General features: G+C 42.6%; 1 protein-coding gene across 1 annotated transcript in view; it reads left to right on the plus strand.

Annotated features, from left to right (window-relative positions):
• LIMCH1 (LIM and calponin homology domains 1) overlaps positions 1–22569 on the plus strand; it is a 326061-nt gene that overhangs the window by 228469 nt on the left and 75023 nt on the right. Inside the window, 6 exon segments of the mRNA XM_047719180.1 lie at positions 280–310; positions 2288–2398; positions 9585–9780; positions 14757–15009; positions 16088–16230; positions 16233–16353. Of these exon segments, the coding sequence (XP_047575136.1) occupies positions 280–310; positions 2288–2398; positions 9585–9780; positions 14757–15009; positions 16088–16230; positions 16233–16353 (855 nt within the window).

Below are 22569 nucleotides of genomic sequence, written 5' to 3' on the forward strand. Positions count from 1 at the left end.
TCCTTCATTTTCCAGATGTTACGAAGCATACGAAGCATTCGTCTTTTCACAGTGCATTTTGGAAGTTTAATTCCATCATGTCCTTCCACATTTGGTTCCCTAAATGATTTTATTCAGTACCTGAAATCGCTAATCATAATCATGGACCTTAGGGAAAATACTATATTCTGCAGATTTCATTACATTTGTTGGCTTTGCATACATCTTAGAGGTGTGTTAGGGATGATCATGAAGCTACTGCCATTCTGACCAGATTTTCTTTTCCTCTTCCTTCTTTAGGAGCCTTGATTACAGTAGGAAACTGAAAAATGTAAGTGTTTTGACTTTGCTTTTCAAAAAGTTTTTCCTCCTCACTCTGATGGCTCAAGAGTAAAATGTAGCTCCTAGCTTCAGAGACTGTTGTATGGGCTTGCTTGGAAGAGTCCTCAGCAAATGAGTATAGGTGTCCCAGATGGACCATTCGAGCGCCATGACAGAAACACAAAATGTAGATGGGGGAGGTCTCTCTAATAAGGGCTCGTTCTAGAAGTAAAGAAATGAAAGCTTGCCCTCTACAATTCCATTGTTTAACCACAAGATGGTCTGTCTCAGCACTAACATCAGTTCCTTTCTGTCAGTTGGCATAGGTGGGATTAGTAAATAAAGCAGTTGGGCACAATTTTTTAGGGAAAAGATCAGCGTGATATAAATCGTGTTGACTGTCACAAGCCTGCACTTTTTCTATTTTTTCTTTCCTTATTAAATGTTTTGAGTTTTTATTAGCACTTCCCCAAAATCAACTTTTTGGAGTTGGATCTTAATTCACAGAGCAAGTAGTGTCCTTTTATTTTAAGTTTAAATTGAGGAATATAAAAAAAAAAGACCTCCTATATATAAAATTTTAAATTGGCTGCAACCGACCTCTCCTTTTTTTAATTTTCAGGTTGCTATTACATTTTCAAATTTACAAATACATTCTTGTCTTCCTTTTCTTCCTCTTTACAACTAGGGATATGTGCCATTTTTCATCATGAGGTCTTAAACAAATCAGAAAACCCATAATCTAAAACACAACACAGTTCTATGTTTCTCCTATTACACCTTCCAAAATGGCCTCGCACTCTTAGCACACATTAGCTATTTCACGGTCCTAGTTAACGTCCTGCCATCTGGAATTTTCTCTTCTCTGGAAATTTATCTGTAAGCAAGCAATGTTAAAAAGACTTTCTGGAAGTCTTGAAGGATTCCTGAAGTGCGATTTTCCCACAGAGGTAGAAAACCGAATCACATCGTAGCATTGATACCCATAACCATATTTTGGGCGTGTTGCCACGTGGAACCATGTACACATATCTTTCGTGGTCTGGCACGTGGAAAGCAAGTACAACAAGCACTTCCCTTCTGATTGAAGCAACAAGACCAAATGTGAAAATAAAATAATAGCTTTTCCGTAAACTTCAGATCCAAAGAACTCAGCTTTTAAGGAGCTCACCTTCAGCCTTCTGGGCTTTAAGGAAAAATCACTGTAAAGAGCATTTGATTTTGTGCACAAATTTTTGGAAAGACAGAAAAAAAATTACCCAAGGACTGTAGCTTCAGACTGTTGCATGTTCATGGACATTTGTAAGCATCCAAGGTTATTTAATTGGCAATAATTTTGTCCAAACTAAAAATTTTCCATCTCCGAGGAGTGGGAATCTGACCCTCCCCCAAAGCTAGGTGGCTGAAGATCGTACTTTGGATTACATTGTTTCTTCTGATTTCAGTTAGATACATGGTGGTGTTCTTGTGCTGGGAACCACTAATTAACCTGGATCTCTGCTTTGAGGTTTTGCTGTTGGACTTAGCAGGATAGTTGGGCTTAGCATTTCTGTGCCCACAAGGAGGAATTGCAAGCCTTTAACAGCTCTTCTTTCTGAAGGAACTGACAATCTGTTTCGTGCTCATCTGGGTAAAGAGCCAGAGTTTCTGAAAATTTTTGCAAACTTTATTACAGAAAAATGATTTTGGAGAACTTACTTTCCCTTCTTGCTGTCTTAGAGATCATTTTCTTACAACCAAACTTATCCTAAAAGTGGATCTTTATTTTAACTACTGAATCATGTGTGTGTTGACTGATAGAACATTGGGTTCTTATTAAAATGATTTTACATTGAAGGGGTACCTCATGATTGGTGGGTTTTGTAAATCAGTGTTGCACATTCTCTCCTTCCTGCTTTCCTCTTAGTGGTGCACTGTTGATTCCTTAGTTTAAAAGTTATTCTTGAGGGAAAATTCTCCTGCTCTAGTGCCTGGTTTTGTTTCGCAGGTATTAGTTACCATTTATTGGCTGGGAAAAGCAGCAAATAGCTCTGCGTCCTATAGTGGCACGACTCTGAACCTGAAGGAGTTCGAAGGCTTGCTGGCTCAGATGAGAAAGGTAACTTGACTTTTCTTCTTTATCCCAAGACGTTAACATAGGATGGGAAATCAACACATTCGCTTCCTTTTTTTTTTTTAAGATTTTATTTCTTTATCTCAGAGAGAGAAAGAGAGAGTGTAAGCATGAGCTGGAGGGGAGGTGTGGAGGGAGTAGGGCATGGGGGTGGGGGAAGTTCAGAGGGAGAAGCAGACTCCCCGTGGAGCAGAGACCCCATGTGGGACTCCATCCCAGGACCCCAGGATCAAGAGTCAAAGGCAGACGCTTAACCGCTTAACTGACTGAGCCACCCAGGTACCCCACAATTTGCTCCTTTTTAAGATCCTTACAGTCCAGTGTGGTGAAATTGCACAGACTGGAGACTTCCTGCTCTCAAGGAAAAGACTCGTCTTACCAATGCAGTCTCTGCCTTGTGTGTCCCAGGCCCACCTGAACTTTTATAGCCTTCAGAGAATGGAAGGTCTGAGTTCTCTCCGACTTTAATTACAAAAGAGCAAATGTAATCCATCAGTATGTGGCTTTGTATGCCAGAGAGCTCCGCACTTTTTTTCTTGGGGGAATAACGCCCGAATTAGACAATACAGTATTATACAAAAATGAAGACTTGCTCTGCATTTGTCCTAAAGGTCATTTTGCTTACCCGTCAGGGCCCTGGTGTGGGTGAGGTCATGTCTGCCTAGTTCTTGTCTGGCCATCCACCCTGGACGGGCTCTGACTAATTAGAGACATTCTCTCCAGAGATGTTCATTTTACAGCTATTGTATTCGGGTGACCTGGAGAGTCAGAAAATATTTTTTCACAGTAGTTAAAGCTTTATTTGTTTATTTGGTTATGGGAAAGAGTAAGATAGGAGTTTGTCAAAGAAACAGTGGGATGTATCATGTGTGCCTGCCTATGTGTTCCTTCTTTTTTTTTAAGTATTTATTTATTTATTTATTTTTAAAGATTTTATTTATTTATTTGATAGAGACAGAGAGAAATCACAAGTAGGCATAGAGGCAGGCAGAGAGAGAGGGGGAAGCAGGCTCCCTGCTGAGCAGAGAGCCCGATGTGGGGCTCGATCCCAGGACCCTGGGATCATGACCTGAGCTAAAGGCAAGAAGCTTAACCCAGTGAGCCACCCAGGTGCCCCTCCTTTTTTTTTTTTTAGGATTTTATTTATTTATTTATTCATTTATTATTTCTTATTGATTTATTTTTTTATTTTTTCAGGGTTCCAAGATTCATTGTTTCTGCACCACACCCAGTGCTCCATGCAATACGTGCCCTCCTTAGTACCCATTCACCTAACCCCCCACCTCCTCCCTTCCCATACCTGCAGTTTGTTTCTCAGAGTCTACAGTCTCTCATGCTTCATCTTAAAAGCCCTTCCTCACAGTCCCTTTCTTTGCTGGATCCCCTTGGAACCTGTTTCATTCCCGTCGTGGACATTCCCTCCACTGGCCCAGCTCCTCTGTACTCTGAGCGGCTGTGGTTCCTTCAGCTCCCCTTCTGTTGAGACCATACTGAGCTGATCCTTGTTACGTCAGCTGCCTTGAAATGACCAGTCGTTGCTAACAGCTGTTCCCTTTCTTTAGTGAACATAGTACAATCTCACAGGACAGGAGCGAGTACTCGGTGTCACCGGACACGGCGTGGCGTCACTGAATGGCCAGCTGTCGTACTCCCAGGCCTCTGAATAAAGTAGAGAGTCCTTGACCTGAACTTCACAGATAGAGAGATCCAATGCCTGGAGATACTAGTTTATCTGGAATAGATATTATCTCATTTTATCCATTAAATTTGGGTTTCACTGGGACAGGTAGAAAACTCTAAATGTGGCTTAAATAAGATGAATTTTATTTTGAACTCACGTAAAAGAGGCCTGTCTCTCTGCCTGCCTCTCTGCCTACTTGTGATCTCTGTCTGTCAAATAAATAAATAAAAATCTTTAAAAAAAAAAAAAAGAGGCCTGAACACGAGCAGTGGACAGGTGATCATCAGGGACCCAGGGTCCTTCTGTCCTTTGACTCCCACATCCTCTGTCCTTGGGTTCTCAACTCCCACCATGGCTGTACCAGCTTTACCCGTCATATCCACATTTGAGCCAGGAGAGAGGAGGGATGAGGAGAAGAAGGACCTCTGCCCTCCCTTTAAACACGTGTGTGCTGAGTCATACATTACTCCTCTGCTCACATCCTATTGACCTAAACTTGGTTACATATCCCTACCTACTTGCAAGGAAAGACTTGGGAAAGGTAGACTGTATTTCAGCTAAAAACTCGGGTGTTTTCACTGGAGAAGAAATAGGGAGCCGATATTGCAGAGATAACTAGAATTCCTTCGGCACAGATACAGGCTGTAATAAATTTGGAATGAAAATGTTTTCATTCACAAAGGAGACTAGCCAGAAATACTTTATATTCATTTTTCTAGTGAGAGAAATGTATGTAAAAAAAAATGATCAACTTGTAGGGGTGCCTGGGTGGCTCAGTCAGTTAAGCATTTGCCTTTGGCTTAGGTCATAGTCTCAGGTCCTACATAGGGCTCCTTGCTCAGTGGGGAGACTACTATTCCCTCTCCCTCTACCTCTCCCCCATGCTCATACCCTTTCTCTCTCTCTCAAAAATAAATAAATAAAATCTTTAAGAAATATTTTAAAAATTTTCAGCTTGTAACACATGTAGAGCTCTTAGCATAAGTGTCTGGCAAATAATGAGTATTCATAGCTGGTTGTTGTTGCTATATGCCAAAAAAAGATCTCTGAAAGCAAAGTGACAGTGGCTTTTCAATAAGTCCAGATATGTCAGAGCAGGTCTTCCAGCAGAGGGGACACTGAAGTGAATCAAAGGGGCATAACTGTGAGAACATTGAGATTGAAGGAAGAATCATGGGGACTAAGGAGGCCTTAGAATCTCGAGGACTAGAGCTAGAAAATGAGCAATCTAGGTTCTTCCATTTTATGTCTCTTCCTACCTCGCATCAGCTGCCAACAGCATCTCTAGGATTACCTGCTTCTAGCTCCTTGCCCAGAAAGCAAGGGCATTCTTCCTTCTAGGCCCAGCTGTAAAATTCCTAGGGGTGTACTCTGGCCCAGTATGGGTCCTCATCCCAAACCAGTCTCTGCGACCAGGGGTAATGGGTACCATGATCAGCCTATACACTACTGTCTCAGGAGGTGAGGGGTGTTAGCTAGAACGGGGGGTAGAGATGGGGGGTTGAGATGGGCAAGGACAGATCTCTGCCTAAAACAGCAACCAACGTCAGCTTCTCTTCCTTTAACCTGCCTTAGTTTTTCATAATACTTACCACCCAACTTCGTATTCATTTATCAGTTTTTCTGTTTATCTTTTGTCTTTCCTGCTAGAACTCAAGGCCTGTGAGGACAGGGTATTTATTGACTTTGTGTTGTGTCCCCAGCATTAGGACCGGGTCTGACACATAGAAGGTGCTCGGTAAATATCTGAGCAGTGAATACCTTCCCCAACCAGAGTGTGGCAGGTGCAGATGGGTCATCAGACTGGAAAAAAAGAACCCTCAAACACTCCAGAACAGGATTTAGCCACTTTATAAATCACACAGGAAGCAGAAAACGTTGAGCGGTAACACAGAAGCCTGTTTCACAGTTTCTGTAACACAGTTTCTCAGATACTGTAAGTCACCCAGCAACCCTAGCTGGTTCTCATTATCTCTGACAAAGAGGGGTAAGAAAGGGACAGATGAGTAAAACAATCCAAAAACACCATAGATGTTGCCAGTTCTCACCACATGCATGAACACACGTTTACTACAACAACGAGCAGTTAGCACAATGGACAGATTTGGGTCTTGTCTCCTATCCCTAAAGTGCTCCCTGTAGAAGGTGAAATGCTCCTGGGATCCTGGATAAAAAGCATCGATGACATACCAAGACCCCACCAAAGGAGAATTTAGACCACACTGGCCTTTGTGCTGGTTTATAGCTTTTGTTCTTCCCCCAAATCTTAACTTTGGGTGACTTAAGGGAATCCGGTCAAATTGCCCATCCAGCTGACGTCCCTGTCTTTACTTCTGGCTGAAGAACCAGCTTCTTGCCTCAGAAACCTGAGGTTCCAAGGGACAGGGTTGGCCAAGGGGGACCACGGGTGGCCTGTTTTTCGCTTTTCAAACTAGCCATGCCTTTCGGCTTCCAGCTCTTGCTTGATCCGCCGTTTTACTCTTGGCTTTCTACACAGTCGTGAGCAGAATGGCTTTTCTGTTTTTCTTTCCCATAACAAGCTGTGAGAAAGCAGCTGAAGCTCCAAGAGACATGTTGACTTTTTCTTTCTGTCTGTTCTCTTGTGAGTTTGTAGTAAGGGTGGGGAAGACATTTGGGCCTCTGGAGGAGCATTTCTGATTATTATTATTTTCTTGAAAATCCAGTCTGTCACGTTGAGCCAAGCAGCTCGTAACATCGTGTTGTTTCTAGACATGACCAGTGGCCTTGCTCTGAGGGTCTGCCCTCCCTGATGGGAACCCGGGCCCAACGTGTCTAGTTATGGGGTATAAATGGAGAGGGAGATAGAAGAGGATCAGTGCATATATAGTTTGTGTCCTTAACTACATTCATAAAATCTGTGATTTACATGTTGACATTCACATACCCAAACAAATACATGGAAATAGTTAGAGTCGACAGCTAACACTTTTTTTTCTAAAGATTTTATTTATTTGACAGAGAGAGATCGCAAGTAGGCAGAGAGGCAGGCAGAGAGAGAGAGAGAGAGAGGGAAGCAGGTTCCCCACTGAGCAGAGAGCCTGATGCGGGGCTCCATCCCAGGACCCTGAGATCATGACCTGAGCCAAAGGCAGAGGCTTAACCCACTGAGCCACCCAGGTGCCCCCCCCATAGCTACCACTTTTTGAGCTCTTCTGCATCAGGCATTCTTCTGAATGCTCTCTGTATGTTAACGTGTTTAACCCTCCCAGCAGTCCTGCGAGATAGGTGGTGTTATTAGCTCCATTGAACAGATGAGAACACTGAAATCAGGCGAGAAGACTGAAATAACTTGCCTGAGGTCTTATAGATGATGAGAGGAGGAGGCAAGACTTAAACCCAGTTGGTAGTGCTTCTAAGACCTGCCCTAAGTTCCTAACCTGCCCTAAGCTGCCTCTGTTTTGCAGTATTTATAGCTTGGTCAAGTAGGCATAAACAGCATTGAGGAAAGGGGCATGACACAGGTTAGCATCGTTCACTGAACAAGGAGGCAGTGAGTGTCCCGTAGTTGGAAGAGGTGATGCTGGCAATGGTGACTGTGACCACCCCAAAGATAATCAAACATTGGTAGGTTTTACCCTTTGGGATTTGGAGATGGAATCCTGTGTTAGAATCACAGTTTTGCTGCTTCCTGTGTGACCTCAGTCAAGTTACTTAACCTCTCTGATTCTTATTTTCCTCTTCTGAAAAAGGAGGGCGATGGTAACCACACCATGGTAGGGTTGTGAGGATTAAATACCCAGTGTAGCCCTAGACACATAGTAAGTATTCGACAAGAGTGGCCTTCATGTTTTTTAGACATTTGGCCTATTCTTGGTGAATAAATAACCCATGATTATAACTTGCATTTCCAAAGAAATTAAACACAAAACCATATCTAATTCAAATGTATACTTTCAGTTACTTAGTGAGTTCTTCCTTTTGCAGCTACTCAGGCCTGGCTTTTTGTTCATGTCCCGGTTGACTTTTAACCTAAAAGTAAACAACCTTAATTTCCATAACTAGAATTTCTGCCTTGCAATGGAGGGTCCAGTAGGCTGCAGTCACTCAGGCCATCTGACAACCTCTTCTTCCGGGGCCCTAATCAGGGCCTCTGTTGGAGGCTGCAGGGTGCTCCTCTCCATCCCGCTCTCCTGTCTCCCACTCCCTTCTCTCCAGGCAACCCCCCCACTTCCGCACCATGTTCCTTGCAAATTACAGCCACCCAGCCCCTCCAAAGGCCTCCTGCGGGGAGAGTGTGTCAGGGGCACTGGGGAGAATGGAGAAAACCAGCACAGGCTCCAGTGGGCATATCATTCAGTTCAAGCAGTTTCCAAAATTGCTACCAGGGAGAGAATATCTGTTTATTTTTCCTCTCTACCGGGAATGTGGAGGGGACCTTCCAGAGTGTCCCAGGACGTCCGGGGGGTGACATTCCAGTCTTTGCTGATGAGAGCGTGCCCCTCTGCCAGCATCCTCTGCAGCCCGGCTTTTAAGCGACAGTCTGGAGGAGATTAAATTGAGGTTTATCTTTGAGTGACCGGAGTTATTTTTGTTTTCACCAGCCTGGACAATTGTAATGAATGCGACGACACTGGCGGGAACAAGGGTTTTATTATAATAGGAGGGTGAGGATGGCTTTGACTGACCTTTCTGCTGCTGGGGTTTCAGTGTTTTAGTATGTGCTGCTTGCGCTGGAAAGAATTTATAATCACAGGCTGTCAAAGACAGCCATTGTTCTCCCTGTTCCGAACATGTGGGTCAGCCGCGAGTGCTTCCAGCTCCCCCAGCGCTAAGAGCTGGCTGAGAGCGAGAGCATGCCTGGATTCTTCTGAGGCATCAGGAAAAGCATTTTGCATATTTTTCATTGCCTTTTTTTTTTTTTTTAACTTTCTGCCTCGGAAAGACAGCTCCCTTTCAGAGCAGGAATTTCCCTCCAAGGTAGCAGGAGACGGACTTGTGCTGCTCCAGGCTTTACAGAACTGATTCCGCGGCAAAAACACATGCTGTGTGCACTGGCCAGCTAGCCTAACCAGGAGCAGTTGTGCGGCCGAAAACCAGGGGCTGGATCCCAGAGCAGGCATGCGGCTATGGATTCCGAAAGACAGGTCAAGGTTAAGGTTTTTGGTGTTTAGTTTGGGTTTTGTCGGTCACTGTACTCTTGTGACTCCAAACTTAATGAGCTTTTATTCTTCGTTCCTTCTATTTTTTTTTTTTTAAACATAGTAGGCTGGGAGTTACTTGGATTTTTATTTTTATTTATTTATTATCTTTTGAAATATGCATGATCTTCTGTTCGGGAAAGTGGCAGCAGGAAGGGCGGAAGGATGAAATGCTGGCTTATAGATGATAATCTGTGCCATAATTTTTTCCATACCGACACCACACGCGGGATCTTTTGAAGTCCACCCGGGAGCCCAATTTTCCTTGTATCGTAGGCTCTCCATCTGTTGCTCAAGTGTCTGTAATCCTTCTCGTTTTATTTCTGGACAGGAGACCGACGACATTGAGAGTCCTAAACGTAGTATCCGAGACAGTGGCTACATAGACTGCTGGGATTCTGAGCGCAGCGACTCCCTGTCTCCCCCTCGCCACGGCAGAGATGACTCCTTCGACAGCCTGGATTCCTTCGGCTCCCGTTCCCGGCAGACCCCTTCACCAGATGTAGTCCTCAGGGGAAGCAGCGATGGTAGGTTGCAGATGTCATGCTCTGCCCATCTTAGATTGGAACATCCACCCCCGTGGACAGAAGACGGGCTCCATATCCACCTTGCTGGGACCCGGTAACTCTAAACTGGGAGGAGAGAAGTGTTTTTATTATTGTTTTTCGTGGTCCTTAGAATTTGGCTTGGCTGCACCAGCGGTTTGAGTATTGCCTCAGTGAGCCTCTCTTCCTTGGAAAATACGTTACATCATCTCTCCCTTGGTCTCAGTGAATCAAGATGCCGCTGGCCGTTAGCTCATAAAGTGTGCCGAAGGTTTATATGCTGTGGGTATGAGGAAGGGAAGCGTGTGAGTACCACAGGGCAGAAGTGAAAATGAAGCAATTTCCAGCAAGCTGGAAATGCACTAGGCACACTTAGGAAGGTGCTGGAACTCCGGAAGCTTGAATTGGCAAGGTTTTGGCAATCTGTGCGTTGATTCTGATACCTGACCGTTGCCTGGAGCTGTGCGGGTGGCCCCCCCAGGGTACACAACCCAGACTGCCTGTTTGTTCTGAGTCTGGGTTTGAGTTAAATCCTGTGGATTTTGTCACCTATAAGGAATGATCATTTTTTCTTTAAAAATGTGTGGTCATGCAACCTGATGTAAATTTAATAAGTATTTTCCAGCTGTTTATGTCACTTAGCTTGTAGCTTTGTACTTTTAGGAAGGGAAAATGGCTTGGTTCTGCATATATAAACTTGCAGGAAGGCACTAAGGCTGGTGGGGTATTTTTTATTTGTTTCTATTTTTTTAATGCATTGCTTAATTGATGCTAATACTTCTAGAGACTTACAGCTTATCTCTGAGATGAAAATTCCCTTATATGGCTGAAAGATCCCTTTCAGCTATAAAACTCTATCTAAAATACTTGAGTATTTAACGTGCCTAGGTCCTGAATTAATTACTTGACACCTAGCATCTCACTTAGCCCTTAGCCCAGAGTACCAACGAGGTACATAGTCCCCCCACCCCCACCCCGGCTATGAGACATTCTTTATCTGTATTTTACAGATGAACCGTACAGAGGTTAAGTAATTATCCTCAAGTTCCTAAGTGACAAATATCGCTGTCATTAAGTAGTATAACAATGTTAGCCTCAAGAAGTGTGAGTCCAAAACTTAAACTCTTAAACCTAATTTGCCCACAACTTCTGTTTACCGAATAAATTTTTTAGATTCTGGAGTGACCTAACTAATGCTTTTTGTTCAGTACTTCAGCTTCCAACAAATAGATTCGCCCCAGGGCCACATAGTATGTGACTCCAAAAGAATTCCATGGTGCATTGTGAGCTGCTTGAAAGACATTTCTAAGATTTTCTATGCCATCTTAAGTACCACCCACAGTATTAGAAGTTAAAATACCAAGTACATGACCTAACTGAGCTCTAACATAACCGAAAGGTAGATTTCCTTTCACAAAACATATCTGAACCTGACCATTTCATATTATTTTGATTGCTTTTTTAAAAAAAATTATTATTTTCTTCCTCTTGGTTTTGTAAGTGGTAACATAGATCCTATATTCTGTCACAGCTTCGAGGATTTAGAATTTATAATGAGCGACATCTTGAAGGGATTTGAGATGGTAATTACTAATATTGTACTAATATGTGCTGAGGCACAGTTTCATTTGCACCAATTAAGGTTGATAAGCTAGAGTCTTTTTATAAATATTTTTCCATGTAAAGAATAATAGGAAATCAAGCCTCACAGAACACTGTCCATTTTACCAAGCAGCCTAATACCTACAGGCTTATGATCTTGAAAACGAATCAAGACCTAATGAGATTTAACACACACACACACACTTTTAAAAATCTGCCTTAATAGTAGTATAATTTTATTCAAATAGATGTATTTTATTAGAATTTATGGTATATTTTTAATGATGTTAATCCATAAGGTTGCTACTTTCAAATTTAGAAGAACTTTTTTTTTTTAAGTCTTAAAAATTTATTTCCTAAGGACTCACAATCAACTAAGGAAACTCTTAGCATAAAATTCTCCAGTTACATATTGGGCCAATATTTTAATATTGTCGAGGCCCACTGACCCGTTCAGTGGGGACAGTCAAGAGCCACACTCATAAGAGGTTCCACGATTCTATGGGTTGCACCCGAGAGTGACCTGGGCAGGATGCTGTGTGGTTCCGCCAATCCGTCTTGCTACACAGGTGCCGGTTCTCCCCTCACCTCTCCTAGCGTCCTCCTAAAGCCACTTAATGGACTTCCCTGAAGAGGAAATACAAACCCTTTGACTCAGATGCTTTTAAAATTCAGAACACAGTTTAGAAATATGATATATTTTGTTAAATGAATATTCTTTTATAGAAAAGATGAGTTGAAGGAGAGAAAGAAGGAATGAGAGAAATTGAAGTGTTAGAGGAAGATGAGAAAGCCAAGGGCTAGGGGTGTAGATGGCCAAATATGGGGAATAAAAGAAAGCTCCCTCCTAGTTCCTGGAAGGGAGAGAAATGTAGTCCCCAAAACGGTAGACTCAGACTTTGATAAAGTAATGTCATCATCATCATGTGCTGTATTGTCATTTCCTTACTTTGGGCATCAATAGCGAAGCCACTGTAGTATATATCTGTGTTTTCGGGAAGAGGTCCAAGTCTTTGAAGTTCTGGCCTTCGAGAAGATTCCTAGTGTTTACCAAGGGTGTGGCACACCAGCGGCTTCTAAGTGCTTTGCGCCATCCCCTTGGATCCTCACAACGACCTGTGGTATTGTCTCCACGTGTCCAGTGAGGACCCTGAGGTATGGAGGGCTTAAATTTTGCAGAGCTACCCAGCTAGTAGGATGGAGCCAAAATTAGACCCTGGCCTCTAAGTCAAGAAAACTTTCTTCTTTCAACTGAGTCACTCCACCTTGGGCATCTGCAAAGTAACTTTTCTTGAACTGTCTCTTGAAGGTATTTATCAAAGAGTCACTGTGGGAAGGAAGAGGGTGATCTGTGTATGTGTTAAACAGCCTATTTTGAGACTTTCACTAAGATAATTACAGATAATATATCTTTAGATACTGTACACAGAGAAGGTTCAAAGATGATAGGATTTTAGGCATTAGAAAATGGAGACAACTCTTGAATCTTTACTAAGCCCTCACAGTTAGTGGAAGAATTCTTTTCTTTCATTCGTTTATTCGAGAAAGTGTAGCGCTTCCCCTAGTCAGGATGCTTTAAGAAATATCTCTTGGACATTTCTCCAAGAGAAGTGCCTCACAGAGGAAGGAGCTTTGGGCCGGGGTCTGGAGAATGGAAATCGGAAGTCCTGACCTACTGCATACCAGCCATTCTGCCTCTCTGAGTTTTGGTTTCTGCCTCTGTAAAATGGGGATAATATCAAACCAGGAAACAAACCTGAGAGTCTGGCAAGGGAAGGTAGCATTAGCGTTTGTTTATAAAGCATCTCACGGGGGGCCTCTACACATTTCACTGGGACACTGAGACAGATGGATACCCTCGATGCAAGACTCAGGGTGGGAAGGTGCTAAACCAGGAATCAAAACCCAGCAAGTACCGAAATGGTCAAAACTTCAGAAGGGAGGCTAAATGCAAGTGCCATGAATAATTCATAACTGCATGTTTCCTCCACAACAATGAGCAACTTGTTTATGGTCAATGCTTTGAACTTGTAAAGTCTTTTAAAAGCCATTAAATCATTTGATCTCCAGGGCAGATCATTTCATTCCAATTTTTACAGAAGAGGACGGGCAAGAGTGATTAAAACCGGCTTCAGAGCCCACAGCTTGCTAGGGACAGATCGCTCTCCTTAATTAAGAGTTTCCAACCCACTCTCCTGTGGCGGCTTCTGTAATGATAGTGCTTGTTTTAATGACGGCTTCACTCTCATAGGTCTTACCAGTCAAGTGAGATGAGACACAGGAAACAGGGATACAATATAATTATTGGGGCTTTTGTCCCCCAAACTGGTTGGGCAACATTGAATTCTTTGGTGTTGCCTGAAACGCTCTTGAAGCCAAACCAATTCATTTATTCATTGGATGATTTGAGGACATCCACTGGTTGCGAAGACGCTGTGATCAATGCTATAAATAATACAAGATCGAAAGGGTAGCATGCCCCAAGAAAAGAATAAACTGGGCCTTGGGGTTCACGGGAAGAAAAGATGGCTTCCAGCTATGGGTACCAGGAAGAGCTCTGATGTAAAGGAATATTCATTTATTAAAATCAAACCACATCCTGAAAGGCAAACCCTTGGTCTGATTTCAATCTGCCACTTTTCTGAATTCCTATGCTTCTTATCTGTCTTGGCTCCTTGAAGATAACTGCCATTCTTCAGGTGTTTCATAGACTGGCTAAAGGTACCTCCAAGGGGCGCCTGGGTGGCTCAGTGGGTTAAGCCTCTGCGTTCTGCTCAGGTCAAGATCTCAGGGTCTGGGGTTAAGTCCCACATTGGGCTCTCTGCTCAGCAGGGAGCCTGCTCCGCGCCCCCACCAACACCTGCTGACTACTTGTCATCTCTGTCAAATAAATAAATAAAATCTTTTAAAAAAAAGGTACCTTCAAGACAAAATGTCATCTTATGACATTTCCTTTATAAAACAGAATCCTTTATAATTCTTATTTGTGAATATCTAGCACAGCATAAGACACGCCACGACAGGTGCTCAGTAAAAACTCCATCAGTTGATTTATGTCTTTTCTTTCAAGATTCGAAGAATCTTAGCAGCCTCTCGTTCTGCTGCAAATGTGTTATGAATCATAATTCTCAGATACAATTAGGCTTACCTCTGTTTTTTCAACTGTATTTTTCCCCCTGATTTGAGCTCAGAGCTTTTCCCAGAATGGACTAATTTAAGATTTGTTAAGTGAGTCATTTAAGGAAGGGATCTCAGAACCCACAGATCTACCACATCCCTAATACATCCTGACTGGTCATCAGGAACTTTTCTATGAGCGCCGCACACGTTCTCAGCACCCATCCTCTCTTCCCCAGGGAGAGGAAGTGACTCTGAACCCGACTTGCCCCACCGGAAGCTGCCGGATGTGAAGAAGGATGACATGTCTGCGAGGCGGACTTCCCATGGTGAGCCGAAATCAGCAGTGCCTTTTAACCAGTACCTCCCGAACAAAAGCAATCAGACGGCCTACGTCCCCGCTCCTCTGAGGAAGAAGAAAGCAGAGCGAGAGGAAAATCGGAAGAGCTGGAATACTGCCACCTCCCCCCTCGGTGGGGAGAGGCCCTTCAGGTAAGGCCTGAACTAGGCTGCCCCCAGTCCTGGCTTGAGCACTAGCAGTAAAGGGACGAGAGCACACTCACACCATCGAGCTTGGATAACCATTCCAGAACTTTTGATGTAAGATTGCAAATGGCGGGAGGTAGGATGGTTCTTTGGAGAGAGACTGTGATGATGGAATCTAAGCTTCGTGAAGGCATCGAGAACAGTGCCTGCCACACAGGAGGTACTCAACAGATCCTTGTCGAACGAGCACGTTTTTGAAACCGGTTCTAGTGAGAGGACAGGGAGAGCAGATCTGTCATCCATGTCTTTCTGAGGAGACTGCCTGACTCCTGCTCCTGTTACATTTGGTGCAGAAAGCCGTATCTTTCTGCGAGACTTTTTCTTAAATCTAGATACGTGATTATTTAGATACAAGCTCAAGTATGGATGGGCTGCATGAGACGTGCTCCAGAATCACATGGAGAGAAACTCCTAGTAAATGAAAGATACATTGAGCTGCTCGTCTCTTTGGAGAAGCAAGCAGGGATTTCCCCTAAACTCTGATTATGTCTTTATATTTATGCATTCATTCAGTCAGCAGGTTTTTATTCAACACCTACTACATGCTAGGCGCTGTCTTTTAGGCACCAGGGACCCAGTAGTAAATAGAGTCCCTGCCTTCAAGAACCTTGGAGTCCAGTAAAAGAAACTTACCATGCAGTCTAACCCTTTGAGCAAAACCACTCCAATCACTGCATGCTTATTTCTAATCACCTACCTGTATTGTCTATGAATTTCATCGAATAGACACTTTATTAAAAGTTTTGATGAGTCAATAAGTCATGACTTTTATCTTTCCAGCAGAAAAGTCTTTTGCCTTCCAATATCAGCTTTGAAAGAGCTCCTACTGTTGAGATTATAATGCATTGTATTTATTAACAAATTAATAGCAGCATTTGACTTTCTTCACATTACCAGGATTGTACTGCATGCTATGACTTATTTTTTAAGTGAAAAGTAATATCAGAATGACCAGGAGATGACATATGGCTTGCTCCCCGGCCCAGGCTTTTAGTTTGGTAAACCATCTTGTCCAACTCACTAGCTATCCTGAAACAATAGAGGAAGAGGGAAGTGAAGTGGGGTCTCCTTGTGAAGAGGACCCAGTCGGCCCAGTGGATCCTGGTGGGAAGACTTCCGATGGTGGGTTAGAATTACCCACGGGCAGTGGTCAGGAGCAGCCTTCTCCAGAGGGGCTGTGGGTGCCCCAGCTCCCAAGTCTGAAGGAAAAGATGCTGTTGAAATCCAAAAGCGCAGAAGGCTAGAACAAGCTGGAATCAAGGTCATGCCCGCGGCACAGCGCTTTGCCAGGTTAGCTCTGTAGGCCAAAGGTTGGCCTGGCTGCCTTTGTGCATGCCTGGGGTTTGGAATCCGTCTGGCTTGTTGGAGTTAACATCCTGTTTCCTACTTCCCGCTTTCCCCTCTGCAGCTCTCTTACCCCCTCCTCAAGCAAATAGAAGTAGCTGTGAGTCTTTGCCCCCAGGGGCATGTCTCCGCCAAGAACTTGGTTATTCTAAATGGAGGCAAAGAGTGAGCTTCTTGCTGCTTGATTAGACCGTTAGGATTAGTAGTTAGTCATTTGTGGGCTGCGGGATTTACCTAGCAATAACATTTTATTTTTCAATTGTTTGCGGCTTGTTAATTTTCATGCTACTCCTAAATGGCTCTTACCTTACTTGACACATCATTGGAAAATAGTTCCTTTAAAATGGGGAGCACTCTCTTTAGAAAGAGTGGTTGGGCATGAAGCACTGGGTGGAGTGCATAAACAATGAATTCTAGAACACTGAAAAGAAATAAAATAAAATAAAATGAAATGAAAAAAAAAAGAAAGAAGAGTGGTTGGCTTACAAAAACCCACTTACTTTGTCCCAAGGGAAGGGTAAGATTGCACTTACTTGACTCCTTTCCTAAGGCACGTTGACTCAAAAAACAAAGAATGGGGGCGCCTGGGTGGCTCAGTTGGTTAAGCAACTGCCTTCGGCTCAGGTCATGATCCCGGAGTCCTGGGATCAAGTCCCACATCGGGCTCCCAGCTCCATGGGGAGTCTGCTTCTCCCTCTGACCTCCCCTCTCATGCTCTCTCTCTGTCTCTCAAATAAATAAATTAAAAAACAAAAAACAAAAAACAAAAACAAAGAATGGAGCAATTCCTCCTCTTAATTGTAACAAAGACACCAGCATCCATCTGGATGATTTCATATTACATGTGTGATGGAAATCTTCAGCAGTCCAGGTCACAGAAATCTACAGTTCTACAAGTTCAGGGAGTATTTTGAGAAGCTGGCTAATTTTTCTCACATAATAACCACAAAGATCCTAACAAATCATAATGAGACCAAAATTTATTTGACAAATCAAAATTCGTAACAGTTTGGACAATTGAAATTCCTTTGCCATCTGCTGTTCCATTTAATTGGAAAAGGTGGGCGACATACCCATTTTCAAGAAGAGTAAACTGAGGATCAGTGAGAGTAAGTGACTTGCTGGTCTGAGAGCCTAGTTACCGCCCACTTGGTGGCCAGATCCAAATGTTCTGACCACAGTACCACATCTGCCTCCCACACACTTAACAGAACATTTCCCATTTCTCTGTACAATTCCAAATGTGGTTAGTGCTATATGGTCTAGTTCTTAAACTGGAAGTTCAGCCTTGACTTATATGGATTTAATCCCAGAGTAGCTTTGTATTGATTGAAAACAAAAAACAACCAAGGGAATAGTTCTTTCCTGTCTGTGGTATCTCACAGATAAGTGTATCTATCCTAAACATATATGTGCTTCTAGAAAACTCTACCATAAAGTTGTGCTTCTGTTCCAAGCAGATCTCTGGTTTTCTGAGATAATGGAGAGTAATGTAGATCATAAAAAACAAAATCAAATCCAGATATTCAATAAAATTTTGGTACAAAGACCTTATCAGACACATATTTTTTCAACATCATTTTAGCATTACTTGTATCAGAGAAAAGGCTCGATGCTAAGAATACAAAAATGAATAGTATCCCCTTACCATATATCATTTTTCAAACTTTCCCTTCTGTCTTCAAATCTAGGGCCCAGTAGGAGTAGGTAATATAGGTAAAAGTATGAATTTTTTTAAAAAATTTTTAATCTTAATATCTTTGACATATGCCTTCATTTGTGTCATGTCTGAGAAGTCTTTAAGCTAAAATTTACCAAAGACACCATGATCCTTATTTTCTTTTTCTGTTTATCATTTTCAAAAATTACTACTCCACTTGGTTAAAATGAATCTCATTTTTTAAAATTGATTTTTCTATAATTACCAATCTGTTTGAATATTATAATATATGTATTGGTTGTTTGGGTTTCTTCTTCCATATCCTATACTACCTTTTCCCATTTTAAAAATTTTCGTTTTATTGTGATAAGAACACTTAGCATGAGATCTCCCCTCTGAACAAATCTTGAATTGTTCCAGAGTTTTGATAACTCTCGATATGATGTTGTACAGTAGATCTCTAGAATTTATTCATCCTGCCTAACTGAAACTTTATGCCCACTGATCAGAACTCCCCATTTCCTCCTCCCTCAGCCCCTGGCAACCGCCATTCTACTCTTCGACGCTATGCATTTGACTCTTAGATATGATGTGTAAGAGGAATCGTGCAGCCTTTTTCCTTCTGTGACTACCTTATGTCACACAGCACAATGTCCTCAAGGTTCATCTATATTATCACATAGTGCAGAGTTTTCTTCTTTTAAAAGACCGAACGATATTCCATTATATGTAAATGTCACATTTCCTTCCATTCATCCATCAATGGACATTTAGATTGTTTTTACACCTTGGCTATTGTGCATAGTATGGCAATGAACATGGGAGTGCTACTATCTCTTATGGGTCCTGACTTCTAAAGTTTTGGATAAATAGCCAGAAGTGGGATTGCCAGATCATATGATAGATATATTTTTAATTTTTCAAGGAATCTCTATATCATCTTTAGAGTATCCAAAAGAGCAACAGGAGATGAGTGGGGAACCTCATGAAGCTAAGTCAGCACATGCAGGAGTCATGGTGACAGAGAGAAAAGAAAAGATTGGACAAGACTGGAAATTCCGTGGGTGTGCTGTGGCAGTAACTGCGAGGTTTATTTTGTAATGAAATATTGAAATCTTTTATGATAGTTCCCATTCTGTGCACAAACCTAGAATCATGGTTAGTTTACAAATGTCATTCTGATGGATGAATATTATATTTATGTGGTACTCTTTACTTCTGTCCATGTTGCCTGTTATCTGGCTCCATTGTTTACATATTTCCTCCAAGTCAGCTACATTAAGCAGAAATTCCCAGGTCTCTTAATATCATCACACCTAAGATCTTCTGGCTTAAAAACTGGGTTCAGGAAAATTGTGCATATTCCCAAACAAGGTCCCCAACAGCAATGTGACACAGCTGCTCCAAACACCCAGAATTCTTTTGTTGGCAGATTGGTCAGCTGCTAGCTCTCTCTTACAGGGATTTTACATCCTGTGTCACTAGGCTTGCCTGTCTGTGTCCCTGTCACTTACTTCTGCAGTCTTCCTCAGAGTGGAGAGTCATGCTAAGTTTATCCTGCTTTTCATGTGGCAGAAAGTAGCTTAACTGGAATGAAACACATAAAGATGAAAAGGCTTCTTGGTATCTGGAAACTAAGAATATAAAATATGTAAATATGCTGATGTCTCTTGAAACATTTAACCGCCATCTTCTGTCTTTGCCATCCAGATGGATTCTGACTACCACATCTTTGAACCCAGCAAGAGGCCCAGCATATATTTTGTGGCCCATTTCTTAGCTGGAAAAATCTGTGTTTGAAGAGATAGGTAATAATGTCAAGTCAGAGGCAAGGAGGAGGTACACAGACAGAGAACAAGGCTTTATTTCTATAGACTGTTTTCTTGTTGTTTTTGTCCCAAGTACTCTCAAACACCTCCTTGTATATAAAAAGGAGCAAGAGTGCATGGCATTCTATTTTTGTGTAACTTTCGAAGCCCAGAAGTCCCAAGCTTCCTGTCAAACCATATATTAGGAGGTATCTTAGCATCAAGGGACAGAAAGTAGGGCTTCTTAATAAATGTGTGGAGTTTAATATGCATTAGAGTCACCATTGAAGTAAGGAGTATATAAACTCCTTTTGCTTCTATTTTAGTTGATGATTATGTTAGCTTAATTACCCCAAAATATGAGACTCTGCCAAAAAAGCTAAGATTTCTGTTTTTAAGAGGATAAAATGGGAACCAAGATTCACTTCCCCTGAATTAAAATGCCTTGGAGATTTGAGTTCTCTTACTTGGTGTTTCCCATTGGAGAAGTTTTTTTTTTTTTTTAACTGAATTATAGGCTTCACGTGATTGTACTTCTTTTCTAATTGTTTTCATATGTCTCAGCACTCAGTCTTTTCTGCTGGTCTGTGGATCTTCTCAACCACATAGTAATTAATTACAGAGAGGGAAAAAAAAAAAACCCTCCCAGGAACAATAGACATTTTCGAAATCTTTAGAGGAAAGAGTTGATCCAGTTAAGTGCTAACCACGTCCTCTACACCCTACTCAGCAGATGCTTGTTTCCCTGGTTGTTGTTGAACAGATCCTTGGGGATCGGGAGCAGACACACACATCGCTTGCAGGGGCCTCTGTGACTCTAGTTGTGGCCGCACTCTGTGGGCACAGGGTGAGCCGGGAAGTTTCTGGTATTGCCCCTGACATTCCCAGGAGAGCCCAGTTTCTTTCAGTAGAACAGCCTCGCCGCCAGTCTGGGCTGGCTGCTTGTGTGGTACCGAGGGAAAAGGGGTGAAGGAAAATGCTGGTTCTTCCTTCAGTTCAATCACTATCTCATTCACTTTGAAACCTGTAAGTTTGAGCCAAGAGCTTTTTCTTCCCCCCGCCTCACCTGCTTCGAGCCCATAACCTGTCCTACCAAGATAGCTTCACTTGTTTGAGATGAAGCCGGACACGGTTACGAGGCTGGAGGCAAGGCTGGGCATTTCTCGTCTCGCACCTAACTGAATTCCTTCTGAGCGGAGAGCCGTGCCCAGCCAAGCAGCCTCTCCTTCCCAAAGTGACTCACCTGTGAATGGCTTGAAAAAAAATCAAAGCGTCAAATCTCCCCCATGAATATCAAGCCAGGGAACCTGAGTCTGCCCCTGAAATTCACTTCATTTACCTACATTCAGATGACTGGAACTAGAAGCCTCAGTGTTCTCCTTTACTCAGCAGACATGAGAGTTCCTATCTCACAGCGTCGTTGCGGTGGTTAGTGTATCTGAAATATACCAGGTGCTCAAAGAGTGAGAATTGTTGAAAACCCGAGTAGGACATACCGAAGCTTTACAACAGACTGCCCTTCAGGTTCCTCAGGGAAAGAGAAAAACACATTTACAAAAGGCCACTGAAGAATTTCAGTAACTAGACACCTGTGAACACAATCCTGCATATCTTCTTTATACACAGTATGCATTACTGCGAGGCCAAAAGTATGAGTTCAGATTTTGTGTTATTATCTCCCCCCAACCCCCGAGTCTGCCTGGAAACTCTGAAATCACAGGATTCAAGCAAGTAGCGGAAAATCAGTCATTGTGGCCGTTTTTCTTTTTAAGTGGGCAGGGAGTGGCTTTCCGTGGCCAGTGATACAGAAAGCTTTCTTTACCACCCCCCCCCTTTTTTTTTTTTAAAGTCCACACATCTAAATTGAGATCACTTGAAACAAGTGCTGCTATGCTGGGCATTTAGCCTAAAAAGAAGCACCCCAGGGAATTTGTAGCCGGGCTTGGGCTCCTGTGATCCAGAGAACACCAGATTCTCCCTGCTCAAATTGGCATCACAAATTGGCATGGCCATTTGCATAAATGCATATGTTTTATTCTAAAGAAGTCTGCCTGAGTTGGGGGGGAGAGATGGTAACCCATGACCCCTGGCCAAAAAAATGAAAAGAGTGCTGCTTTTGAATGTAAGAGGTTCAAGCTAGGGGTCCAGTCCCCCCTGAACTTGGAGTCAGATCAGCCGAGATGAGATAATGAGTTTGAAAGCACTTTGTAAACTGTAAAGTGCTGTGTGAGCATTGTGAGGTGTGATGAGTTAGCATTCTGCTATCATTAATCCTAGCAAAATGTGGCTGCCTGTGACCAGCAATGCAAATCACAACTCCAATCTAAGCACAACTCATAGATCTCTTTATTTAGTAAGCAAAATACTTCTCTTTCTCCTACTCCCATAGTCATAATAATGCCTTATTTTTTCTGCTTTCAATACCATTCCTGGCCAGGTCTTTTGTTTAACACCCAGTTATAGTGGTTACAAACAGAACCTCTGGAGCCAGACAACCTGGGTTTGAATTTTAACTTAAGCACTGGCATTTTGACCTTGGGCAAATTTCTGAACCTAGAACCTAGTTTCTACTCTCTTAAAATAGTGATGCTAATAACACTCACATTGCAGGCTTAGTGTTAGGTTTAAATGAACTAACACTTAGAAAGAAGTCTAACCAATAGTGCAGCCTCAGTAAGTTAGCCACTTTCTTTA

The sequence above is a fragment of the Lutra lutra genome, chromosome 2 (genome assembly GCF_902655055.1).
Source record: "Lutra lutra chromosome 2, mLutLut1.2, whole genome shotgun sequence".
NCBI classification, from domain to species: Eukaryota; Metazoa; Chordata; class Mammalia; order Carnivora; family Mustelidae; genus Lutra; species Lutra lutra.